We start from the raw sequence: 26,968 nt of genomic DNA on the forward strand, positions 1-26,968 counted from the left end.
TTGGAAGTTACATGGAAGTTACTAAAACTTCCATCAACGGTTGGAAGTTACATGGAAGTTACTAAAACTTCCATCAACAACAGTTTTTAAAAAAGAAAAAACTTCCATCAACCGCCAAAAACCATCTGTTCTTTGATCATAAATAATCATTCTGGTTTAGAAAGCATAACGGGTGACAAAACATACAAGACCAAAACAAAACTCTTGAATTATAATCTTCTGATTTTATCCGATTGAACAATTTTGGTTGAACCCCGAAATTTGATTCAATCTGAAAGTGTTATACACGATTTCAGATCTATCCAGTATCATCTCGATTTTCAAATTAACCAACAAAATGGGTATATGTTTTATTGTCCTGATCATAGTATGAGAATTATCGAAACTGGAAATGCAAGGTTCATTGAAAACAGTGAAATCAGTGGGAGTACAGTTCCACGAGAAGTGGAAATTAAAGAAATTAAAGTGTAAGTCCTTTTAGCTTATGCCTCTACCAGTAAGGTGATTGCTCTTTTTAGTTATTGTTACAAAATTAATGAAGAAGTACAACACAATGATGAGCCCATGATACATAATGAACCCATTGTGGAAGAACCACAAGAAGTAGCATTAAGGAGGTCTCAAAGAGAAAGAAGACCAGCTATTTCGAATGATTATGTGGTATACCTACATGAAACAGAAATAAACTAAAGCATTAATGATAATGATCCAGTTTCATTTTCACAAGCTGTAAGTTGTGATAATTTTGAGAAGTGGTTAAATGCCATGAAAGAAGAAATAAATTCCATGAAACATAATGGTGTTTAGGACCTTGTAGAATTACCAAAGGATTGTAAGAGAGTTGGTTGTAAGTGGGTCTTCAAGACTAAACGTGACTCTCATGGCAACCTTGAACGTTACAAGGCTAGATTTGTTGCTAAGGAATTTACTCAGAAAGATGACATTGATTATAAAGAGACATTTTACTAGTCTCACGAAAGGATTCTTTCAGGATTATCATGACATTAGTAGCCCATTAAGACTTGGAGCTACATCAAATAGATGTGAAAACCGCCTTTCTGAATGGAGATTTAGAGGAGAATGTTTGTATGGACCAACCAATGGGGTTCTCAGTTGAAGGAAATGAACACATGGTGTGCATACTAAAGAAATCAATATACAGTCTTAAAGCAAGCTTCCCGCCAATGGTATTTGAGGTTTAATGATACCATTATTTCCTTTAGATTTAAGGAAAATACTGTTTATCGGTGTATGTATCTGAAGATCAGTGGGAGTAAGGTTATTTTCTAATTTTGTATATTGATGATATCTTGCTTGCAGCTAACGATCTTGGTCTTCTTCATGAGACTAAGAAATTTCTCTCTAGAAACTTTGAAGTGAAAGATATGGGTGAGGTAAGCTATGTGATAGGGATAGAAATATTCCATAATAGATCACAAGGATTGTTAGGCTTATCTCATAAAGTATATATATATATATCGATAAAGTGCTAGAGAGATTCAAGATGAAAATGTGTTTAACATCGCCTATTCTAATTTAGAAATGAGACAGAGTTAGTCTCGCACAATGTCCTAGAAATGATATGGAACGAAAACAAATGAAAGTAATTTTGTATGCATCAGTTGTTGTTGTTGCATCTGAGAGCTGAATTTGTAGTATGTTTTGAGGCTACAATTCAGACCAATTGGCTGCGAAACTTTATTTCAAGGCTTGAAATTGTCGACAGTATTACTAGGTCGCTGAAAATGTATTGTGACAACTCCGCAACAATATTTTTTGTAAGAACGGCAAGTACTCTAAGGGTGCTAAGCATATGAAATTGAGGTACTTTGTCGTGAAGGAAGAAGTTCAGAGACAAAGAGTGTCAATAAAACATATTAGCACAAACCTTATGATAGTTGACCCTTTGAATAAGGGATTATTGCCCAAGATATTATAGAACATGTTGAAAGTATGAACATTATTGTTATTGATGATCATTAAGTGTAATTTATCTTATGTAATTTTGCTGACACTCTGAGCTCAATTATGATATGTTTCTGATTACCTGTTCTCTATGTTTGCATGCATGTTTGTGTTAGAGTAATGTTAACAGATTTTGTCTTGAATGAAGACATTATGTTGGACCAATTATGTACTCCTAACTAATGGTCATATTAAGGAGAAGACTAATTTGTAGTACATGGAAGGGACTATGTCGATTAGATGATGTACAACCGTCATGACTCGAATTGATTCCTATTCTTAATCATGAAATTATGACGTACCCAATGTATAGAACAATTTAGTCAATTTTTAATGCGCATTATGTTAGTTAATCTATTTATTTACTTAGTCCATAATGTTTATTAAAGTCACATGAGCCAAGTGGGAGAATGTTAAAATTAATATCTCATGTGAGAGGCATGTGACTTAGTAGGGACTAATAAATAAATAATTAACGATTAAGGGCTAAATTGTAATTGGGCTTAATAGGAGAAGTTTCTAGAGCTAACTGCTACTTGATGAGAGTAGTGGTTATAAAAGGGGCTTAATACCCACTAACCTGAAATAAGGTCTCCTTCTTGACCAGAAAGTGTTCTCTCTCACCCATAGCCATCACGAATGGAGAGAGGCAGAAAAGAAAGACCTAAGGAAGTGAAATCTTATTTCTCTCCTCTTTCAAGGAAATCAAAGTGCACTGGAGAGAAGTTCCTATGGAGAAAGGTACACATCATTATCTATTGTTGTTAATTGATTGTTTGTGAGAACCATAGGTTTCAAGATCCTGTTGTTTCCTATCATTGATAGTCTAGGAAACCCCTTAAGAATTTTTACAATACATTCACTTCTGAATGTTATGTACATGTTTATAATTTAAAAATTATCTTTTGAATGGCGGATATGTTGCCATATTTATGGTGCACTTCAAACTTTTATTAACACAATTCTAATTACTGAAGAGCTGTATATCTGTCTTTTGAAGTCATTCTATAAATTTTAATTTTTTTTCTGTATTGCTATTTTATTTGTTTCATATGCTTGATTTTGCCACTATATGCAGTTTGTGTGCATGGAACCTACAGAAAGAACTTGGAATCAATTCTAGGATCTGGTCTGAAGTGCATGAAGAGATTGCATGTTCATTTCCCTTGTGGTTTACCAATAGATGGAGAAGTAATTAGTGGTAATGTGATATACTATTTAAAACGAATCCTATTTACACAAATGTAAATTTATATAATTTTGTTTTATTTTGGTTAGGCAAGTTAATTTTCCGACAGGAATATTAAGGATGGTAGTATGGTTCTCAGCTTTAAAATACAGAAGGAATGACAACCAAGATGCCTATTATGATTGATAATGTAGCTTTGTACCAAGCGTGGAATCCAAATGACAAATTCCTAGTTTTGCCTCCTATCCTTTCACTTATGTGTTTTTTTCCCCAAAGCCAGAATATTAGAAATTTTAAACTTATTTCATAAAAATAGGTTCAAATAATAATTAGTCCATCCTTCGAAGTCTCAATATGGTTTAGCTAAGTCAGTAACTTGGAAGCAACATACCTGTATACTTTAGTGCTTTATTAGTGACTAATCATTTCCCTGCAAATGATTAATCATATTGTAGATATTTGTTTCAATTTAGCAATACAATATCTTTGACAGTTACTATTAATGATCACAGCTTGGATCTATTACTATTAGCATCTATCCCTTTGCAACTTATCTGTTGGAGGGTGGAGACCTTGGAATTGGAAATCCCTTTTTTTGGCTGACATGGGAGTTACTGTGTCCTGTGAAATTTGTATAGAATATTAAAGTTCTTGCATGAACCATTTTGCTCAATTCTTTGAAGGAAACGACCTCGTCTTTTCAAGTACTAATGTGTAGCATAATCTTTAGAAGTTTTTAGTTATTTCCTTAGTTGCAGTAAGTTCTGGTACTTTGATTGGTCTCTTGTGTACTGATCTTTCTCCATGTATGAGGCGGGATGTCAATGTTCTGATCTTTCTAGACGTTAGAAAAGCATTAGAAGGTATGATATGAAAATATTCCAAACATGTTCTGAACTGAATATGTACAAATTCATCTTGAAATACTGAATTTTTTGTTGTTTGTTGATAGTGAGTAAAATCTACAACAAATAAGGCTACTGATCACTACTTATCTATGTATTTTCATCCTAGTTCAGAAGGTATGAAGCTTTACATTTCTGACAACAAGGTGATCCTGACGGAAGGTTTTAAAGGTGTTGTTCCACTCAAGTATTTTGAAAAGATAGAATCATGGCATGACAGACAGCCTATTTTTTTTTAAAGTTCTTTTATAATTTTGATTTTACTTAGGATCAGAGTACGTCGAGGATTACTAGATGATTGTGTAAACTTCTCCCAAGAATTAATATTTGGTTCCTAATTTCTTTTGTTTTTTTAAATGATTAAGTTAAGTTTACTTTGGGTCATTGAGTTATATATACTATGTTTTTTTTGACAGATTGACTTATATATATATATATATATATATATATATATATATATATATAAAAGTAAAGATAGAGTATTATGTAACATTATCATTTATATTTTCTTGTTGAATTTTTAATTATTCATCCTTATTTCAAAATTACGTTAATTATCTTTTTAATCATAGTTTTTAATCATTTTTAACCAATAATATTAGGAGTGTGTTACACTTCTCAGCCAAGCTTTCTCCCATGGGTTGACCTGTAAATTTATATGAATATGAATTTGAGCTTAAAAAATTATGACCTGTTTAAACGAGTAGAACAGAGCATTGAGCAACACCCAATGATAGCTCGAATGGCAGTTTGCTAATTAGAATGAAGACAATCGGCAAAGTCTACACAGCTCACTTTAGCACAATTAAAATGAGACAACTCACAGAATCACATATAGACAACTTTGTATTTTTTTTCCTATATAACCCTACAGTTAACATGTTAGTTAACAGTGAATTACATATCTAAAAACTTTTAATTACCAAAAAATGCTTATTGTTGGGTTGACCTGCAAATCATTTGGGCCATCCCAAGATAATTATTTTAAAACTAGTTTATATATATATATATATATATATATATATATATATATATATAATCAGAGTTTGATGCTGTTACTCCACTGTCTGAAACAGAAGCAGTTGATCTGGTCAAAACTGTTTTTGCATCTGCAACTGAGATAGATATATACACAGTAAGTTTGTGCTACATTACATACATAATTACCATTTGACTGTAGGAGAAACTTGTAACTTACTGTGGATGTTTTTACAGTGAGTGAAGCTTCAAATTGCCATCCTAAAACGCTACACAGAAATTTATTGTTGGAGATACCAGAGTTGGATTGGGAATGTATGAAATGCTTCTAGAATTTTAAATGACGTGGTGGGTTTTTCCCATGAAGCAAAATTAAGCATGGTAATTCCAGTGAAATGGATTTGAACAAGTACTAGTCTTTTTCACATTATAACTAGACTATAATTTCACTTATATTTGCATTGGATATTTGTCCGATTTTATTTCATAGCTTTAGAGTGCTTCTCTATCCTGTCTAACCTTTTTTTATTGCATTATCTTTTCTCCTGATGCTAAATCTGCTTGCATTTGTTGGACAAGGAAATTTCAATTAAAACTCAACTTCAACCTCATACATCCAAAATCCACCAAATAAATTCTCAAAATTAAGCCAAACCCCTATCTATAAGCCAACAAAATTCGTCCTTGATTTCCTAGCTTTGCATTCTTTGCTGTTGGACGAATTTTCTAGTTAGGATCAATGAGATTGAACAATTTCGAGATCATGACATAGGTACATTTTGATAAGAGAAAGGCCTAAAGTATCCAAATTGATCACAAGGTTAAGTTTTAATACATGAAGAAGCTAAGTCAAACTTACAACAAAAGTGAATCGTGAAGAACACATTTGAAACAAAACACAAATTAATATTCTTGAAACAAGAACGATACATTGTTAGATTGAACTTGGTGAAAGAGTAAATAAGCGGACCAATTAATGAACTTGAAGAAGGATATGGGGCAAGGTCTTCATTTCATTCCTTCCCCGAGAGTTTGAAGTACTGTTCTCAATGATTTCTCTACAATTCCAATAATCAAAGAAAAGTTTGCTTTCAATGATCCTGTGAGATTTGTATCTAATACAAATGTATACAAGGTCACAAAGTATATGAAATAATATTTGCTTAGATGCTGATGTTAATTCTGCCTGAGTTTATTCATCATATGGTGTCTTGAGATGCCCATCCTTTCTTCTCCAACTCTTGTCGCAGTGCCTGTCAACAACCAAGATTTTTCATCACAAAAATATTTAGCAAGGGATTTACATCCTCTGGAGTAAATACTCTCTTTATTGTACATAAAAAATATTCTTTATCTCTACCAATTAAAAAATGTCAATGTATTTCTGATCATAGTTAACCAAATTTACCTTCAGTTAAAATAAGTGACTAATTTAGAATAAAGTTAAAACATTTGAGACTCAAATTTAGTGAATCATCTACTTGAGTATAAAATGTTTGACATGACATGAAGGAAAGAGGAGTTTTACCATGGAACCAAGAATTTCTTTATCTAACTATAGAGAAAACACATGAATTATGAAATCACACCTTTATTCTTTTTCTGTTCACATCAAAATCAAAGTTTCCTAACCGAGATGCAGATCGGTACTCCACAGTAGAACCCTTACCCGGTGGGAACCAGAACTCAACATCATCTACAAACTGTTAGCACATGACAGAAAAAGGAGGGAAGGAAATTAGAGATGGTTCTTGAATCTTGATATCATCTCAAATGTATAAAATTATCATTTTTCTTCGTGATGAGTTTCCTTAGATGTAAGTTACACTTACCCCCAAAATTGAGCTTTGGTACTCCACACGAATATAGTCTTCTTTCCTTTCAACTATCCGTGGTGAAAATTTGTCTGGTGTTGTTGATTCTATCTGCAAAATTGTCCGGAACTGGTTTAACTTTACTTCAATGATTGGAAGGAAAAGTGCAAATAACCAGCTATTATCACAAATCAACTATAAATTAGAGATATGTTGACAACATACCCTTTTAAATACATTCTTTATTAATAGTAAGAGTTTATTAGAAATTACAAAATCATGTAGGTCTTACTCTTTATTCAATGAATTCCACCCATGACTTCGTAATTTTCAATAAATTTTAATGAATAATAGAAAGTGTGTTAGGAATAGTGCATTACAAAGTGTATATTTACTTTCAGTTTATCACCCCTTTTATAAATTTTATAAATTATAATCGATGTTGATTAAAAGAGGGAAGGAAAAGAAAATTGCAATCCAGTGATATAATTCAAAATTTCAGTTCAGTTAGATTTATTACCACGTCTATCAGTTCCTCCATTGCTTCCTCTCTGTTCACAGGTTTTTTCCTACCTTCAGGATTATAGTTCCTGAAAAAGAATGAAAATACTAAAACAAAGTGAGATCATGATTCATCTATACAATAATAAAGTTTGGATTTTGTTGCGACCATGCTCAATACAAGGGCCAAAGGTAGAGAAAATTTTTTTGTCAAAAAGAAATAAAAAGTAAAGATTGCACTACTTTCACCGGCCAATGTGTGTGTGACCAATTGTCCAATTCTTATGTCAAGTCAACAATGTTCAACAGTCAATAGTCCAATATCGGTTGGACTACTTGTTTAAAACGTGATAAATCGTTCCAGGTGCACTATTGTCTATTGCAACGTGATTCTCACAAATATGCCATAGGTTCCTTTTGGACTAAATCCAAAAAATAAATAAATAAACACTGACTGCTTACTTATCTCCTAAATCTGGTTTATCAGACCCTCCTCAAGACGAAATTTAGACACCACAAGTTAGTTAACCGAAAATTAAGGCCCAAAAAAACAACAAAATGGAAATACTTTAACTTTGAGTGTGTTTGAAAAAGCTTAATTAGACTTATCTTATAAGTATTTGTGTAAAGGTATGTTTGGACAAACTTCTCCAAAAGCATTTACAAGAGAAGAAAATAAAATGAAAAAATGAAATAGGTTTCTTTTTAAGCTAAATTATGAAGAAAAAAAAAACTTTAGGAGAGGCTAATACAAGAGAGCTTCTATAATAAAAAAAAACTTTTATAAACTAATTTTAACTTATTGAAAATTTTATTTTGTTTTTATTTCTTATTGTTTTTCTCTTATAAGTGTTTATGTAAGTGTTTGGAATAACTTAACTTAATGATATGTGATTACCATATGTCTATAAGTTGTTTTCAGCAGATCATGTAAAAAAAAAAGTTGTTTTCAGATTATTTCAATAAGATTTCCAGAATAACTTAAGAAAAAAGCTTACAACAACAACTCATACGTATGTATTTTTATTTTTTTATTATAGAAACAACTTATGCATAAGCACTTACATGATGAGATGAGCACTTAACTAAGTAGTTTGTCCAAACACAATTAAAAAAATGCATTTAATACATATAATCCCATAAATCCAAGGTGAAAATTAAAATAAGAAAAAGAAGGAAACTTTTACCATGGAGGAGCATAATGTGTGCGATCACTGATATTCTCAGAGGTTGACACGCAATTCTTCGTTGCCGGGCACAGAGCTAATGCTGGTGGGTTTTTCTGCACTCCAAGATAATCAGGTTTTTTCCCACTGCACCATCAAAACACAAGACACAAACTCAATTTTCTCTTTTTTAACCACCCATGTCCAATACAAAACAAAACCGAAATTAAAAACCAAAAGGGTCTTCAAACCCACCAACAAAATCAAATCTTGAATTCAATTTACATTCAAAATAAAATGAAAAACAAAAATTTTCCAAAAAAAAGCAGAGGAGGGGTACCCGAAGTTCAAGATGGCACCAATGGTCGCTATTTCGCTGCTTCTCAATATGAGTTCTCTTCAATAGACAAAATAATTGAAATATAAAGAGATTTCAGAAGATGGGTATGAATAGATATGAATAATCCATAGAAAGGAATTAGAAAGTGCGAGTGTGAAGAAATAAGAACCTTCGGTTGATTTGGTCGGTGGGTGTGCTATCGTGGTGCTTCTGACAGAATACAATACGGGGAAGAGAGCTTCTTCTACCATTGTTGGGTTTGGTGATGAACTTGAGGTTGCAGAAGGAGCTTGAAGATGCCATTGAAGCCATTGTTGTTGGGAGCTGAAAATGAAGGTTCGAGAAAATTAAGGAACTTATGGACATATATCTTCACAGACCGAAATATTTATAATTTAAGAATGTGAACCAAATATAAGGAATGAGATGTGAATCATGTGATAAAGAAGGTGGGCGGTGGGACTTTTTTTTTTTTTTCTTTTTTATGGATTTGGATATTTGGAAAAAAAATTATATTTCGATGTTTTTAAGATAGTGGACTATTTCCAATTTCAGATAATACAAATATTCAGAAATGCTTATATGCACGAAAAGGTTTTTGTGAAGGATGTTATTATATCCGTTTACTTTTTAGAATAAGTTTCATTTTAGATTTTATTTTCTTGAATTAGAAATTATGGTTGTCTCCAAATCACTTATTTGACTAAAAGTATTTTGTGGTCATTGGTCAAAGAAGATTTTACACACCTTATGAATCAAATACGAATTTCTCCCCATATGAATGCATAAAATTTTATACCATTATATTAATTGTTTGGGTTGTCCTAGATTATTTTACATTAAATAAAAAAATAGATAAAAATAATAATTTTATAAATTAATCTTATTATCAATATTATATTGAAAACTTAAATAATACTCATTTGAAATATTAATAAAAAACCATATTAGATAAAAAGATACATGTACTATTAATAATATAATTTTACGTATTAAATAAAATAACACTTAAATACATGTACTCTAATATTAAGTTCGAGATAGATAAACCCTTCCATTTTTTTATATGTATGGTAAATTCTTCATATGTATATTTATAGTTTGTTTGGATAAGTCTTTTTTAGAAGTACTCTTAAGAGAAAAAAAATAGGAAGAAAAAGATGAAATGAATTTTTTCATAAATTAAAATGATTAATTTGTAGAAACTTTCTCATATAACTTTTTTAAAAGATGAGAGAATATTTGTAAATTAGTTAATGGAGAGCTTTCTTTGACTTAGGAAGAAACTCATTTTATTTTATTTTCTTCTCTTAAAAGTATTCTTAGAAAACATTACCCAAACATGTCCTTAGATTTAACAATTATTTACTTTTTACATATTTTAAAAATGTCATTTAAAAAAAGGGAAAGTATTTTTTAATCCCTATATTTTCATTAAATCTTGTTTTTAGTTTCTAAACTTTTATATCCTCTAATTTAGTCCCTAAACTTTACAAAAAACTTATTTTTAATCATCTTTCACAGAATTTTCACTAACGATGTTAACTTGTGTTCTAATGGTGTTTGCTTGTATTCAACGTCATGGCAAACAGTGTGTTTTTATTTTAAAAATAAATTAAAATAACATGGGAATTTTTTTTTTTTTTTAAAAAGTTATTAAAATATCTCCCCCAAATACATTAAACTCTAACTTTCAAAAGTTACATCTACACGTAGAGGTTGTGGTTCGAAATTCATAACGCATTCTTCACACCCAATATGAATGGAATGTGCATGTGAGAAAAAGTTGTTGTTGAAAGTGAGAACCGACAATTATATATAATGAGAGAATGTTTTGGAGATGCAATAATTAGGGAGATGGAGAACTTTTTTATAATCTTTTAATACAATGGTGAGTTGGGTTGGTAGTGTTATATATTTTTTATAATGGTGATACCTATGGTGTCATTTTGGTTTACATAAAAAGATTCTATCAGAAAGGATTAAAAATAAGATTTTTGTATAGTTTAGGGATTAAATTAGAGGATATAAAAGTTTAGGAACTGAAAACAAGTTTCGATGAAAATATAACAAATATATATACATACATATATATATATATATATATATATATATATATATATATATATATATATATTCTAAGAAAAAACTTACATATGGATATACTCCTTAATTAATACACGCTTAGATACTTTTTTTTGGGTTAAATTCACTATCAACAATAAAAATATGACGAAGGAAGAGAACAATAGTGTGTTATAAGTAATAAGCAAGCAATTCAAAGATAAAAACAAGACACTGGAATAATAATGTTAATGGGTTCGCTTACTAATTGAAATTAAGGATAGAATGAAAAACAGCGAGTTGTTGGTGGACGGTGGTGCTTGATTTTATGGAAGCTAACCAAATATCACATTTGCTCATGGAACCTCAACATTGGTATTTTTTTTTATTGATAAAGGATAGTATTTATTAGTAGAAATAATCAAATTTCTGACATTTTTTGATACAGATTAATATATATATATATATATATATATATATATATATATATATATATATATATATATATATATATATCACCGTCCATGAATGAAAAGCGTGCTGTGCTCTTCAGTTGAGGAATTCGTTTTTTTCTTTTGGTCGGTAAATTAAATTTATTAAGTTCAAAATAAAATCTTATGATATACATATATACACTAAAGCAGTTATAGAATTATATAGGCTTCCAACTATAAGTTCTGCAGGTTGCAAGATGTATTATGAAGCGTCGATTCTTTAATTTGCTTCACGTATCCTATTCGATACCAATACTCTTGGATACTCTACTGATACGAATTTGTGAAGTTTCCAAGCCTTTAAAAAAGTTATGCAAATCCAATACAACTACATAAGAGACATAAAGGCACACATAATATAGAAACATAGAAGTATTATTCTTTAATGAACCAAAAATGAAAATTGTCCTATTTATGAATGATTTCAAAAAAGAAATGAGATTGGTACTATTTCTATTTGTAGACAATTAAAAGTGATTTATGAAAATGATTTATAATTTTTTTGTCATTAGTAATGTCCAAGAAGTATGTTCCTAATTTGGATTTGTAGACTTGAAACTATAATTTATTGTGCTTTATGATTTTTTTATACATATTTAGATATATACGTTACACTTATCCTATCCTATATATTTTAGAATAATCGTAACACCGTATTGGATATGTATTGTATTGGATACACATATCGTATCTGTGCATCATAGAAGATATATAAAAAGACCATGCATTGTAAGAATTTGCTCACTATAAAATAAAATGATTCTCTAGTCCAATCTGTGATTTGAACATATGTCCTGAAAGGAAATATTCTGATACTGATAGATCATGCGTGGCTCCAAATCTTTCTGTAGCTTGGCTACTATCTGATGATTGTTATTTTACAGGTTGCAAGTATTTTTCACTCCAGTATACAACCTCTTCATATGCATAAAGTTCTGCTACATTCTTAATTCTTTTGATTTGAAATGCTTGGATTGGCCTTATGCTCAAATATTTTGGATTTTTGACACTTACATTTTTCTACAGAAAGATATGGAGAAAATGTTTGGTTTGGAATCACATTGACAAAGGTTTCACCGGTAACCATACTCTATGCTTCTGTTTCCTTGTATTTTGTAATTGTTACATTATTTATTCCGTTCTCTTACTTTCACTTTTACTTGGACGACGTCTAGCTCTTGAAAAATTACTGAAGGATTATGTTTGTACATATGCCACAGGGGAACATTTCTATATGGTATAATCTGGTTGCCCTAAAGCCTTCTTTCTCTTTTTTATTTACTATAATGGCTTGCTTCAATATGATTTGAATGCCTTTTTTGAATCTGTTCCATGCTGTTGTGGTCAACATCAATTCCTGAAAATATTTCTTGAGGTTAAACTATTTATTAAATGGAGAAAAGAAAAATTGTAAATGGAACTTTCTCTACCTTTTCCTGATAATCTAGCAGAAAATCTTTCCCCCCTCCAATTTAACCCTTTTAAATTTAACTATTATCCTGGGTTTGTTCATCATAGATTTTGAAATTTCTGTGTGCTGCCAAAATGAGTTTTTCAAGCATTATCTTTTTCTTTCTACTTTGAGATTCCTGCTCCGTTGGAAGTGAATCTTAAATTTCTCTGAAGCTTGTTGCGCATTCATAATCTTCAAAGGTTTATATGCCTTATCTTTGTCATTTAATGTTTACTATGCTCGAATAGATTAATGTAGCAATCTAGCTGGAAACAGTGAAATTTTCTGATATTATGAGTTAATTGCTTAAATTCCCAACCTGGAAAGGCATATCTAACAAAGTAAATGTTGTATTATGCAGGCTGATGTATTTTTGGCCCCACAAATTACACTGGCATCTCAGAGATTTGATATTGATGTGATATAGTTCTTATCATTTCTTGATATATTTCGTTTGTTTCAAACTACCAATATTGGTTCACAAGTTTGACTAGTTGCAAGTGGAGACAAAATTCTTCTCTTGTCTCGTCTTGTCTTGTTTGTCTTTTTTCCCCCTCCAAATTAAGCTTACTTGTTTTAGGACCTATGAATTAAATTAAAGGTGTTAAAATGCATCAATATTTTAAACATTAGATGGCCCTAATAATTTTACATATTTTAAAAGAGAGATGGTCTTGAAATCTATGGGTTGATTTTTAAATTTTTGTTTCAAATGGTCAAATTGTTCTGGGTGAAGGATGGATCTGTCTTAAGGATCTTCAGTCTTACTTTGTCATTAATTGTTCTGGGTAGGAAAGAAATGCTATATGTCTAGTTTTCATGGCTTGTCTAGTTTTACTTTGAAGTCATGCCAAAGGTCTCTTTCATGGAATTTCTTTGAAGATATTCAGAGATTGGCATGCTGTCCTACATGCATCATGCTCTTAGTTTATGTTCTTTTCTCTCATGCTGTAGAGTATTTCTTATCCCCGTTCTCAATAAAATTCTTTTTCTATCATAAATCAATGCTTCTGCCTAAGATAAGAAATTATAAACCCTCTATATTATGAACATTTACAATTTGCTTTTGAGTTTTTGCAGTATTTCTTATTCTCATTATCAATAAAATTATTTTTCTACCATCACTAAATGCTGCTGCCTGATAGAAGAAAATATAAACCCTCTATATATGATGAACATTTGCAATTTGTTTTGAGTTTTTGCTGTCCAAATCCCCTACCCTGAGTAGATTGAATGAAACATACAAAACTTTGCCAGAGTTCCAAGCCTCATCACCACAAAGACAACCTGATGCCTTCATTCATAACCCTTGATTGCTTGAGCATCTGCAATTATTATATTTTGGGTGTGGAGTTACCATTTAAATTAAATGGTTGTCACAACACACAGAGCCTTCTATGCAACACTATTAAATAAGCGAGAGAAATAATAAAGCTTGTGATTGAAAAAACAGACACTACACACTACTTGAGTTCTATTTCCTAATTTGAATTTACTTGTATTTCATAACCTTGTTTCCTTGTTGAGAAACTGGCAGCATTTGTAGTTATATTCAGCTAATGTGTAATATTATATTTTCTCCCCCCTTAAAACCAATTGTTTTAGAAGCTGTATAAATAGTTGTAGCACCATGTAATAGTTTTATTAAATAATTTGGAACTTAAAATGTGTTAGTACAATACTATTAATATAGTTGCTCACATTCCTCATTTTAAGTACGATGCTGTTAATATAGTTTGCTCGCATTCCTTTCAAGATTATTATGCTAAGCTCAATTTTTAAGATAAATTTTGTCTAACTTTTCTTATGCAGAACGTATCAGAGAGAAAGCAAAGCTATAATAAAACATATTGCTAATATTTTATAGAGATGTATAATTTAAGATTTAAATCTTTTAAAATGAGAAAATAAAAATATAGTTTTCATTAATTTCAAGTTAATTAAGATCATAAAGAATTATAATTTGAAGGGTGTTTTTTTTTCGGTGACAAACATGGAACTAAGACACCCCAAGAGAAAGGACTTTATTAAAAGCCACGTGGAAAGAAAGTTCCAAATACATCAGCCATAATCAGACTAAAAAGAAAAGATGTAACAAAATCAAAGATTTTAAAAGAAGGAACCCATACTTTGCAAGAGTATCTGCCATTTGATTTGTTTCTCTATATATGTGGTTCCACTCATAAACACCACCATTAACCATGAACTTCTTTATTACTTCAACCATATTAAAAGATGCGTGAGTAGCAGGACAACCATCCTTCACAAGAGCAATAGCAGTCGACAAATCCGACTCGACCAACATGTCCTTGAACCCTCTATTCCAAGCTATAGGGACACCCAACAGAATAGCCCATAATTCAAGTTTTATATATATATATATATATATATATATATATATACTTATTTATAGGTATGTACATTTTATAATTTAATGCAGAAATAAGTGTCTTGATGCCATGCTACAAAGAATTATTTGGTTAAAAAATAGAGAGAGATTCATTATAGTCAAAAGCCCGTCTAGCTCAGTTGGTAGAGCGCAAGGCTCTTAACCTTGTGGTCGTGGGTTCGAGCCCCACGGTGGGCGTTTTTTCCCCTTACATTATAGTTTTTTTTTTTATTAAATCATATGCACCTTTCCTTTGTATACTTTTCTTTTGGCATCTTATGTTATCAAATAAGTGCACGGTTGGTCAAAACCTGACCGTAATATCAAAACTAGCAGAAAGACAGTGTCTGTGTCCACTCTGTTTTTTAGGAACGAAACGATAAATTAGATATATTATAATGAGTTAATTTTAGTTTAGAAATTTATTTTTTTTACTTAATGTGGTTGCATTTTTATTAAATTTTAGGTATGTGCAAATTTTATTATTCTAGTTTATTGACAAATCATTTTTCAGATTTAAGACAGTCAAATTTGACTGAAAATTATTAACTTTCATTACATAGAAATGAATAATATACTATTTCTAAATGTAACCAATATACATAGAGAATGTGAAGAAATGGTGTCCATTTTTTTTAATATATTAAAGGGGAAAAGAGAGGGGAAAGAACGATTTATATAGATGCGAAAGGTTAAATAAAAATCAAGTGTGCAGTTAAAGGATAATAATATAGTCTAAAAATATAAACACCGAAACTTCCAATGGCCTTTATTATTGTTATAAATTAAGCACTAGGAAGCTACAAACAAGAAGCACCAATCAAATATTTCATTATGCTGATTATATAACCTTTTCTATGTTCTGATACAATCTAGGAAATAAGTTAGACAGCATATGGGCTTCGAGTATAGAATTTGTTAATGGTGTAGATCAAGGAATAATGCTTCCAGAAATGCTCTTCAAAAATTGCTAATACTCCTTGCTTCACCAAAATATTCAAATTTTGGCTCATGAGCAATCAAATCCAACTACTATTTGTCTACTCACTACAAAATTGTTAGCCAATAAATTCAGCAAGATAGAAAACTAAGAACAAATTCAATTCGGATCAATTTGACAATTTCAACTCATAATTTTCTTAATTTTTTCCCACAAAGCTATACAGCTTCCTTCAAAGCATACCAAAGAGGATAAAGAATAGCAGAGAATTTCTGAAGCATTTCTCATGCTAATAAATTAGTTCAGCTTTGTGATTGAGCATGCTACGGCAATTAGGGTGGGAGGTAGTTCAGGATGAATACAGTGATGGAGATGCCCATCATTTTCTTGTCAACACTGACTTGGTCAAAACTGGGATGCTTTCTTTTCCTGCAAAAGGCAACATAATATTCAAGACAACAAAAAAATGATATGCTGGTTCGGATAAGATGCAAGCTAGGCACCGTATTAAACCCACAACTCAACCCTTCCACCCAACACATGTTGATCCTTCTCCCTGAATTATATATCAATTTCTTTGTAAAATTTCTCTAACTTTTTTCTCTTCTAACACTGCTGAGCAAACAAAAAACTATATCTAAAAAAATTGACTGAATTTCTGTCAATACAGGAAATACATTAGTAACTTAGATTGCACAAACAATTGAAAAATGTGTTTTACCTTCACTGCTGAGCAACTATCGTAGTGATTTAGATTTTACTTTCTTTTTTTTAGAACTTTTATGCAGAGGTCGTTCTTGTTTCTCCATAAGCAGTTCATTAACCATTTGTAACCATAGCTCTTCAAAGTGCTTGTGAAAACTCTGCTGAAACCAATCCAAAATTTCTGAAAATAATTCCCTAGGATTCTCCTTCCACACCATTCTTAGCATAGCAGAGCTATCAATAAGCCTGCTCTTTAACTTGCTTAAAAGATTTCCCACCCTTTTTTGACCCAATGCTTCTCTCTTCATAATACTTTCAGGGGCGGCTGACATGTATTTTCTAACAGATTTTAAACATGGACACACCTGGCCTTCAAGCAAAGCATACGCAAACACTTGCACCCGATGTTCGTCATTGCTAATGGACAATGAATGCTTCGGAAGCTCCCAACAGAAACGCCCAAAGGTTGGGATTACCCAACATTTTACTTGGTCAGTCTGGGCATCATAATAAGGTCTAGGATCCATCAGGGGAGGAGAGAAGATGCATGAAGACTTTGCATGCTCGACTAGCCAAGCTGGCTCTACACTTGTTACTCCATGCATATATGCTCTCTTGGCACTTGTTATCCCTTCTTTGTTCGGTCTTTTGGTCTCTAACAGTTCATTGTAAACCAAAAACTCGGGGCCTACTATGGAAGCTGATGACCAACGATGAAGGAAAACACTTTCATCAACCATGCTTGATTGGTACTTTAAAGCACGAGAAGTATTCTCTCCATCAGAGGCCCTAGAAGAAGCTGTAATACGTTTAGCAACCCTATCTGCCCAGCCAGCACATATTGCTTGACAGATGAGCCTTTCCTCAACCAGAGAAAGAGGATATTTTTCAGAAGAAGCCTGCCAAACACGTTCTACATCCTCTAAACTTCCACAAGTCCATGAGTACTCTTCTTCAAAACCACCTTTATCGCTCTGATAAAAGACCAGTTTAAGTAGCTGTTGTCTAAGTTTGGACATTTCATCCATGGTTTTGAAATGCAATGCATAGTCATCACAGAATTCTGCTGATTTCTGTGAATGTTCAAAACACTGCAAAGCATAAGCTATGGTTAGGGCATCACTAGTGACAACTCGAAATTTTTCACGTGCAACTTTAGCTGTTTCTTTTAGTTTCTTTTTCCTTGACTTTTCTTTTTTACCAATGCCTTTGTCACCGTCTCCCAAGCTAGATTTCTCAGACATCTCTGAATCTCTGCTGCTATCATCTTCATATTGCATTACAAAAGGGTTTGACAAGCTCAAAGCTGCAGCGGCTGCAACAGCATATGCCAAAAGCATATTTGGATTAAATTTATGCACATGTCTTGTATTTTTAATAACAGTGAGAAGCATTCTAGAATGACGAGGACTCAAGGGATAATGTGCCATGGCTTTTCCTAGAAGTGTAAGTTCATCCTTGTTATCAAGTGCTTCAAGAGCTTTCAAGCAAGTCTCAGCCTCAAGCAGAGAAGAATCTTTAAGAGAAGTAGGAAATGGGAAGTTTGCAACCTGAATGAGAAGCAATAATAATGAGTATAGAAATATCTCAAACTAAAAAAAAAAACAGAGAATAGAAAAAGAAAAGATCCAGTTTGATCAGGAAGGAATTGAATAAATCACATGGCCAGACATTTAAAAAGCTTGATAAATTTTACAATATATAACAAAATTGACAATGCAGGAACAAAATTGAGATTATAATGCCTTAGAACCAAACAGGAACAATCTGTGAATAATATCTTAATGATATATGTTGTTGAAGACCTTTTGCCTTTGGAATAAGAAGCATCCCATTCCCTCATTCAGCCCATGATAAATAGCCAGGCTATCAGAAAGGAGAACTTAATAAACTACCTCCTACTTTGTCATCTAATGATAGCACCCAACATAAACAAGCAAATGGAATGAAAACTCAAAGGATATGGTAACACACTTAACCTACCTTTTTAATATGCATGGATTTCAAGAGAAGGACAACACCATGAACAGGCACTTTCTCAACTTCGGCAGGAGAGTGCTCAGGAAATTCATTACTAAAGGCTGCAGAAGAATAGAGACGGTAACAGTGTCCAGGTCCAGTTCTTCCAGATCTGCCTGCACGCTGTGCGGCAGATGCCTTACTTATCCATTGTACTTCGTATGTCTCCATGCCATTAGAGGGGTCATAATTCTTCACCTTTTCTCTCCCAGTATCAACCACATACTTTATCCCTGGGATTGTTAAAGATGTTTCAGCAACATTTGTGGCAACAACAACAAGCCGCTCTCCGTCCTTGACTTCTTCAAATACACGAAGTTGAGCTGCTGCAGGAAGCATGGCATACAGAGGTAGAACACAGAGTGCACCTGGAGTACTGCAATTTTCTTTAGCTCTTTTCTCCCTGAAAACTTTTGATTGATCTAAATTACCTTCTATATTCACAGATGCCTCCTCTTCATTTGAGGAGCTTAATGTGGCTTGCCCAGACAATTTTTCAAAAGCAGCCTTCAATGAAGCAAGACTTCCTGCCTGTCCTAAGACATCCACAATATTACTTTTGTTCTCTGAAAGCTCAAGATTATCATCATCCTCATCAAATTCCAGTTCACTATCTGTTTCTGAATCATAAGAAAAATCAGATTCATTCCAATTTACATTATCCTCATCTTCATCATAACAACTAAATCTATCGGTTTGCTGGATGGACGAACTTCCATGAACCTCAAATGCTTCATTGATCTCATTAATATTTACTCCCTCAACAGAATTTGTTTCATGGACCACAGTGCTATCAGTTTCCAAAGACCCTTCAACTTTTTTCTTGATAAACTCCCTTGATGCTTTGCGTAACTTCCTGCACAAGTCCTCTACTTCCCTTTGCCCAGTGAGAAAGACAAGTATGCCCCCAGGTGGCAACCTCTTGTGAATTGCCAAGACCTTCTTATATGCTTCTCCAATGTAATCTGTTTTCTCTGTTTTCTTTGAGAAATACGCTGTTACTGGAAATTGCCTTGTAGGAACTTCTATCACAGGTGGAGGAGTATGGAATAACTTTCCAGAAGTGAAGTCTTGTACTCGCAAGGTGGCACTCATAAGCACAAGTTTTAATGGAAAGACCATTTTTTCGGGACTTATATTTTCCCCTGAAAGTATCATCTTCTGCTGTTCATTATAAATCTGTCATAATAGCAAAATAAAAGACCATCCTTATTAGAATGCCAGAGGTATCTATTAAAATATTTCCTTTGTAAAAGAAATCACTTTAACACTTACCATTTGGCGAGTTTTAATTACACGTGAGAGCATCCCAATCAGAATGTCTGTGTTCAAGCTCCTCTCATGAGCCTCATCAAGAATTAAGACAGAATAACGCCTCAACAAAATATCATTCTGCACCAGGTATTTAATTAAACAACAGAAGTACATATGATTTTGTATTCTAGTGTAACTAATATAAGAAGGCACAATTACATCAGAGCATCATCCTAATATAGCACACAGTTATCATCACGACAATAATAAAATAATAGCAACACCGCTTTGCTGATAAGAATGATACTTGCAACTATTGATCACAATAAACATGGTGCAAACAAATGAAAGAGGTAAATTTATAATAAATCAATTTTCAGTTTCCAATCTAAAGTGAGATTTGGAATATACATCATCCCAAAATGCATTCAAATTCACATATAGACAATGTTCTTAAATATTTCACCAATAAATAAATGTTTTCAAGTAATTAGCCTCCAGAAATGATTGATTAAGATGTTACACAATGAATAATAAATTGAAAGATCCTATCATGCATTAAGTTGAGTGATCCTTGTATGTTACTTAAAACTTAATGCATGATAGGACTTTCAATTTATTATTCATTTTTCATCCAGTAGGAAGCTTGATAGTCTCAAAATTAAAAAATGGAGAGGGGGGAAATGGGGTAAAATATAATAACCTGAACTTCTCGTAGCAAAATTCCATCAGTCATAAACTTGATTGAACAACTTTCTCCAATCTTCTTGTCATATCTAACTTGAAAACCAACCTCCTTCCCTAGATGAAGACCAAGCTCATATGCCACACGCTTAGCTGTGGCAAGAACTGCCACCCGGCGTGGTTGAGTAACACCAATAATACCCTTACTTGAACCATAACCAGCTTCATAAAGAAACTGATAAATTTCAAAAATTAAAAGAGAATAATCAGCGGGTAAGCTTATTAAAATGATAGACACTATCACCATAATCAGGTAGCAGACAAACTCACCTGAGGAACTTGAGTTGTTTTACCACACCCAGTTTCTCCACATATGATAACACTAGAACGGTCATTTATAGCTTCCATTATCTCTTGCTCCATCATAACTATAGGCAGATCCTTTCTTTTGTCTTCAACCTCAGTTGGTCTATACACATGCACAACAGTAGGAACATTTGACCGCCTTGGTGCAGAATAACCTGGAAGGTTGCTCAATTCATTGGAGTTATGGTTCTCGTTTGTCCTATACTGTCCCATGTTAACAAACAAGAGCCAAAAAGCATTAAAGTAACTTAAAGAAAGACAAAAGGGATCTCATAAATCATGTTGTCAATTAATAACAAAAAATGACACATTAACTAACCAGTAACTACCATTACAGGTATATAAGCATAGTGTACTGCATATACAAGATAATTTCTTCCAAAATTAACAAAATAGGAAACAAACTTTGAAAGCATCTGTAATTTTTACATACAAAAAAAAGAAGGTGACGAATATAAGGACTAATGCATAAGTGTTATAAATATGGGGGTATTCCTCCAATGGTCCAAATGACACAGTTGAATTATATCTTGTGCCTTGATTGTACATACTAACTTGCAATCTGAGTAGGAACAATACCTTTGACTTGGTGCCTTTTATTTCATCAATAGAACAAGACATGGGAGAACTTCTGATTTCATCAAGATGGTTGTCAATGGAAATGTCAGTAGGATGTTCAGAAACATATTTATAAGTTTCAACTTCATTGCCATGAACTGGTTCTTGAGAGGACTCTAAAGAAACTGATGTTGTATTTAAGACTTCTTCTGGGCTAATGGGTTGAATTTGAATGTCATTTTCTTCAACTTCATCAACTTGCTCTAAATGAATCTCATCCGTCTCAGGTTTCATAGACAACCCATCATATGAAACCTCCAATCCTTCTTTTAATAGATGAACAGCCCTTCTACGCTTTTCCTTCATAGTCTCATCCTGCAAATGTATGATGGCACCGGTAAACAAACAGTCTCAACACTAAACAATTTTTCCATAAAACTATCACTGTTTCAACAACACAAACCCGATTTATATTGCATGAAGACAGCAAAAGAGGATACGCATACTCTGGAAGTGTGTTTTCACTGAAATAAAATAAAATAAAAATAAAAATTCAAACTTTGGTCAAAAACTTAATGCTTTCCACAGAAAACAGCATTAAAGCAGAAACTGTAACTGGATAATAAGTTATTGACATACTTCAATGTCTTAATGGCTTTTTCCAGCAGAAGTTGCTTCTCCTTGTCATCCTACATAAACAAAGGGAACCAAACAAACTGAGACTAAACTGAACTAAAGAAGAGAAGATAATAAAAAGCATTCCCCTTTTGGCCACCCAACAAACCTCTAACTTCTTCATCTTCCTTTTTTGAGGTTTGCTCAATTTTTGTTTCTTATTTGATTTGACTTTTCCATTTTCCTAAGTCAACAGAACTTTGATCAGACAAAATTTGTAAGCATGCAAATTGAATGAACAAATAAGCATGTTCAACTGTCCCTACCTGTTCCTTCCCTTTCCTCTTCCTCATCCTCTTAGCAGGCAAAATTAGAGCATTGCTATCACCATCACCCAAACTACCCAAAAAAAAAAAAGCAAGGGTCATTCAAATGATTAAAGACTCGTAAAAAAGGCGAGTAATTTACCTTTGAGAATTGAACTCAATTTGGTCTCCAGAACTTTCCCAAGTTTCCATTCTGCTATGCTCAGAAACCAGTTCTGCCCTATGCAACAGAGGGTTTCTGTGAATAAGACCCAATTAATGACGAAAAAACTTTCTTTGCTGGTGTTAAAAGTCAAAACAATGGACACTGATCTCATGTTAAAATAACGTTTTATTTAGAAAAATCAATCAGGAGCTTATTGACTAATAGACTAATACATAACAAGCAGGATCAACTGAAGTTGTATACACCCAAAAAGCCCCCAGATTTGTCACAATAAAACCTTCAGTTCCACTAAAATCTTCTATTTCAACAAACAGAACTGCACAATAGACTATTTATTTACTTCTACATCTAAGAAACTAACGAGCATTCAAAAAGTGCTTGGAATTTCGATAGCATCACAATATTGATACCACTACAGAGCATGGAAATTCAATACCATTGCATTCATAAAAGACAGTGATATTTAGATACCATCACAACTTCACAACCATAGATTTTATCGAGTTTCAAACAAAAACCATACGAGAGTTTTGATTAAAGCAACCTCAATGCGATAAGACATGTATAAAAAAATTAAAACATCAGCACATTACACACTGAACATACTAAACTGAGTTCTCGAACTCCAAATTTCACGTGTGCTTTTTTGCTTAAACACTCTTCCAATTTGAATTAAAATTACAGTGCACATGATAAGAACTGCCACGTAGGCATATCATGCTCAAAATAATTATTCCAGTGACATAGTTACTTCACCTATGTCTATGTGCAGAATGTCATACACACACACATAGCTTATTCAATTAACCTAATTAGTGATTACATTAATCACATAATGAATAATAGGTTAATTCAGATACTATTGTTCATATGATAAATAAAGGACGGAAGGAATCATGAAACAAGTGCAGCTAACCTGCGATGGCGTGTCTCGGCGGCGACGGGAGCTTCGTTGGAGTTTGGCGGCGGCGCACGGCGGAGTTGCTGGGAAGAACTTTTTCAGGTTGTTCTCAAACTACACTACTGATTGTAACGAATAGGGTAAGCAGAATATTTTCCTTTTTAATTATTTGAGCAAAATGGTGTCGTTTTCTGGATTTGGATCCTCTCCTGCTAAACTGTCTCCAGCTTCTCTCATGCATCATTCTAGACCATTGGATATATTTAACGGTTGAGATTATAAATTTAAAAAGGTTTAAAGCTTCCTTTTCTTTCTCACTTGTAAGTTGTAACTCGCTACAGTCCACAACTTTTCGTGTTGTCCATGTGAACCCAATTTTTTTATTTATAATATCTTGTGCTCATGATATTATTTATTCAATCTGATAATTAGGAGATTTCATAACATTTTATATATTAATAATATTTTAAAGATTATAAAATAATTGAAACTGAGATTAAATATTAATATGTAAAAATATGTTTTTTTAGGTTTTGTGACTTCGAGATCCAACATGTCTCTCTCTTTTCTCTATAAGTGTATGGGCTCCTTTATTATAATAGGGGTGAGTACTTAAAAAAAGAAAGTTACTAGATCTTAGAGGTCAATTACTACTGCAACCAAACTCTCATGGGCCCGGTGTGATACAAAGGTAAGAAAGTATATATATATATATATATCAACTAAATGATAGCAAATATATATTGTTTTAGATAGATTTCATCATTTTTTAATAGCCAATTTTTCTTTTTAACATACTATTTATTAGATATTTTTTCCGTTATCTCTCTCATCTTTCAAAGTATATATATATATATATATTCACTTTCCCTATATAATATTTTTTTTCTTTATCACATTTTTCATTTTTATATTTTTTTCTTGGTTAGAATTTATTTTAGTTTCAATTATTCTATAATCTTTAAAATTATTAATATTATGATATTATGAAATCTGATAATTATTAAATAAAAAAATAGCATCATAAGCACAAAACATTTAAATAATAAGAATGCATTGCTTTGTAACGGGTCAGAGAGTGAGAGAGAAGGCTAATATTTTGTAATTTTGACCATTAGATATATCCAATGGTCTATAATCTTGCGGGAGACAACTTGGCTAGAGAGAATCCAGATCCGTCGTTAGGGGTGAAAATGAGCCGAGCAGTTTGTCAAGGGCCTTTGGCTCGACCTGCGTAAGGCTCGGTTAGGCTCGACTTGTTTACTATAAAGGCCAAACTCAAGCTTTTTAAAAAGTCATTTTAGATAAAAAGGTCAAATTCAAACTATAAAAAAAAGTCGGTTTGTTTAACTAACAATCATAATAATAATAATAATAATAACTTTATTTTATCAAATCTTATCTTATCCAGATTTTATTTCATCTAGATTTTATTTTATCCAGATTTTATTCCATCTAGATTTTATTTCGTCCAAATTTTATTTCATCTAATCTTATCTTATCTTGGCCAGATTTTATTTTATTTCGTTTATGGGCTTGGACTTAAAATAGATTTGTAAGCTTTGGGATTGAGGACCTAATCCATACATTTTTTAATATTATGCTCTTTTTATTTTCTTTTGATATACTTTGTGCTTTAACGACTTGAATTCAATATGATTTTATTTATCAATTATTTTTGGATTTGTACATTACTTAGACGAAATTTTATAAGTTTTTTTTTAGTTAATATTTCACTAGGTTTTAAAATAATTAATTAATCAAAGACGTCTTTAAGCAAGCTTTTAAATAGGCTCGTGGGTCAAGCCAGACTTTTATGTAAGCCGAGTTGAGCCTTTAGAAAAAGCCTATGATAGGTAATGAACCAAGCTCAAGCCTTACATATTCAACTCAAGCCGAGCTCAAGCCTAGTAAAGCTTGGTTTGGCTTGGCTCATTTCCACCCCTATCCGTCGTATTTTATCGATTTTATCCTATTTCATTTGAGCCACTCGCCCACCATGGGAAACAAAATAATAACCGTTCAAATTTTTTATTTATTTTAGAATGGATGGACATGATTTGAGAAGGCAATATTAATGATAGGAAAGAAGTTAAAAAAACAATAATATTAAAAAAGATTGCTTCAAAAAAGAATATCTAAAACAAACATAAATTATCTATTGTTCATGACACGAATGGTTCGATACTTAAATCTGTTAGTTAAAAAGTTTGGAATTTAATTTCCGAATTAAACATAAAGTTATAATTTGAGGTATCATTTTACTCAAAAAATAAACTAATGAAGTAAAATGAGATTTATTAGGTATCAAATAAAAAACACAAAATAACCTAAAATACCTCTAGTTAAAAAAAAACAAAAAGCCTTTAGGATGAAATTTTCATTTTGTGACCAAAAGTTGTCACAATTGTTATCAACCGCTAGCAACTGTCGCAAACCCTACTTCCCAAATTATTTTCTCCTCCTTTTATTTTCTTAGAATTGGTATTTTTCCTTAAAATGCAAAAACTTTCGATCTCCAAGACCCTGTCATCAAGTCAAAATTCTACAGCATTGAAAGTTTGAAACTAGACATCAGGCCTAATATGACTAACAAATTTTGAGTTTAAGAATTTGCTTAACATTTTTCTAATTTTAAAGACTACTTCAAAAATAATTTATAATTTCAAGAAATAAAATGATACTATTTATAAAATTCAAATAATTTAAGTAAAAATAGAAAACACATGTGTAATAAAAAAAATTCATATATTCCAATAAAAATATCACTTTCTCACTCTTCATCGTGGAAATAAAAGATACAAAAAAATATGAGTTTAATATTTATACGTTGATGGTGTAAAAATAGTTTTACACCCTTATCAACTTACAAATCATTATTTAAATTACTTTAAAATAATTATTTTAAAAGTCAACAAACTTACTATACATGATATGTTATGATTGGATGATCGTGTAAAATTTTTTACAGTATTAGTATTAGTGCATAATATTTTTTTCTCAAATTATATTTTGATAACCTTTTAGTAAACATAGAAGTAAATATTTGATAATTATTATGCATATGTAATTTGAATATTTAAATCACATAGTTATTATCTAATTTTCCTCTCTTTTATTGTTTTTTGTGCTAAAATATTAAGAATTTAGCTTCTTTTGAATTTTTATCTAGTATA

General features: G+C 31.9%; 2 protein-coding genes, 1 non-coding gene and 1 pseudogene across 5 annotated transcripts; 2 read left to right on the forward strand and 2 right to left on the reverse strand.

Annotated features, from left to right (window-relative positions):
• The first annotated feature begins 5,585 nt into the window (after positions 1-5,585).
• LOC114405860 lies at positions 5,586-14,196 on the forward strand (annotated as a pseudogene).
• On the reverse strand, positions 5,839-9,262 carry LOC114405859. Its single transcript, XM_028368374.1, has 7 exons — positions 9,028-9,262; positions 8,859-8,915; positions 8,540-8,665; positions 7,372-7,441; positions 6,870-6,962; positions 6,627-6,740; positions 5,839-6,290 (listed from the first exon to the last, which is right to left on the reverse strand). Exons 1-7 carry the CDS (start codon positions 9,222-9,224, stop codon positions 6,237-6,239), a joined length of 711 nt encoding a protein of 236 aa, XP_028224175.1. The 5' UTR covers positions 9,225-9,262; the 3' UTR covers positions 5,839-6,236.
• A 1,187-nt stretch (positions 14,197-15,383) lies between the features above and the next one.
• TRNAK-CUU lies at positions 15,384-15,456 on the forward strand. The gene has a single exon. It is a non-coding gene; the product is annotated as a tRNA-Lys (tRNA).
• A 548-nt stretch (positions 15,457-16,004) lies between these two features.
• On the reverse strand, positions 16,005-23,965 carry LOC114405861 (ATP-dependent RNA helicase DEAH13-like). 3 transcript variants are annotated; one of them, XM_028368375.1, is made up of 13 exons: positions 23,808-23,965; positions 22,868-22,963; positions 22,726-22,798; positions 22,569-22,643; positions 22,424-22,473; positions 22,248-22,308; positions 21,806-22,159; positions 21,191-21,430; positions 20,880-21,095; positions 20,198-20,314; positions 18,887-20,101; positions 16,920-18,453; positions 16,005-16,627 (listed from the first exon to the last, which is right to left on the reverse strand). In XM_028368375.1, the coding sequence occupies exons 2-12, from the start codon at positions 22,915-22,917 to the stop codon at positions 16,936-16,938; spliced, it is 3,969 nt and encodes a 1,322-aa protein (XP_028224176.1). In that variant the 5' UTR covers positions 22,918-22,963; positions 23,808-23,965; the 3' UTR covers positions 16,005-16,627; positions 16,920-16,935. The 3 variants fall into 3 exon arrangements, with proteins under 3 accessions (XP_028224176.1, XP_028224177.1, XP_028224178.1); XM_028368376.1 differs by having other exon boundaries at positions 22,868-22,940; positions 23,808-23,942; XM_028368377.1 differs by having other exon boundaries at positions 22,868-22,945; positions 23,808-23,942.
• Positions 23,966-26,968: the final 3,003 nt, after the last annotated feature.

Source organism: Glycine soja, chromosome 3, assembly GCF_004193775.1.
Source record: "Glycine soja cultivar W05 chromosome 3, ASM419377v2, whole genome shotgun sequence".
NCBI classification, from domain to species: Eukaryota; Viridiplantae; Streptophyta; class Magnoliopsida; order Fabales; family Fabaceae; genus Glycine; species Glycine soja.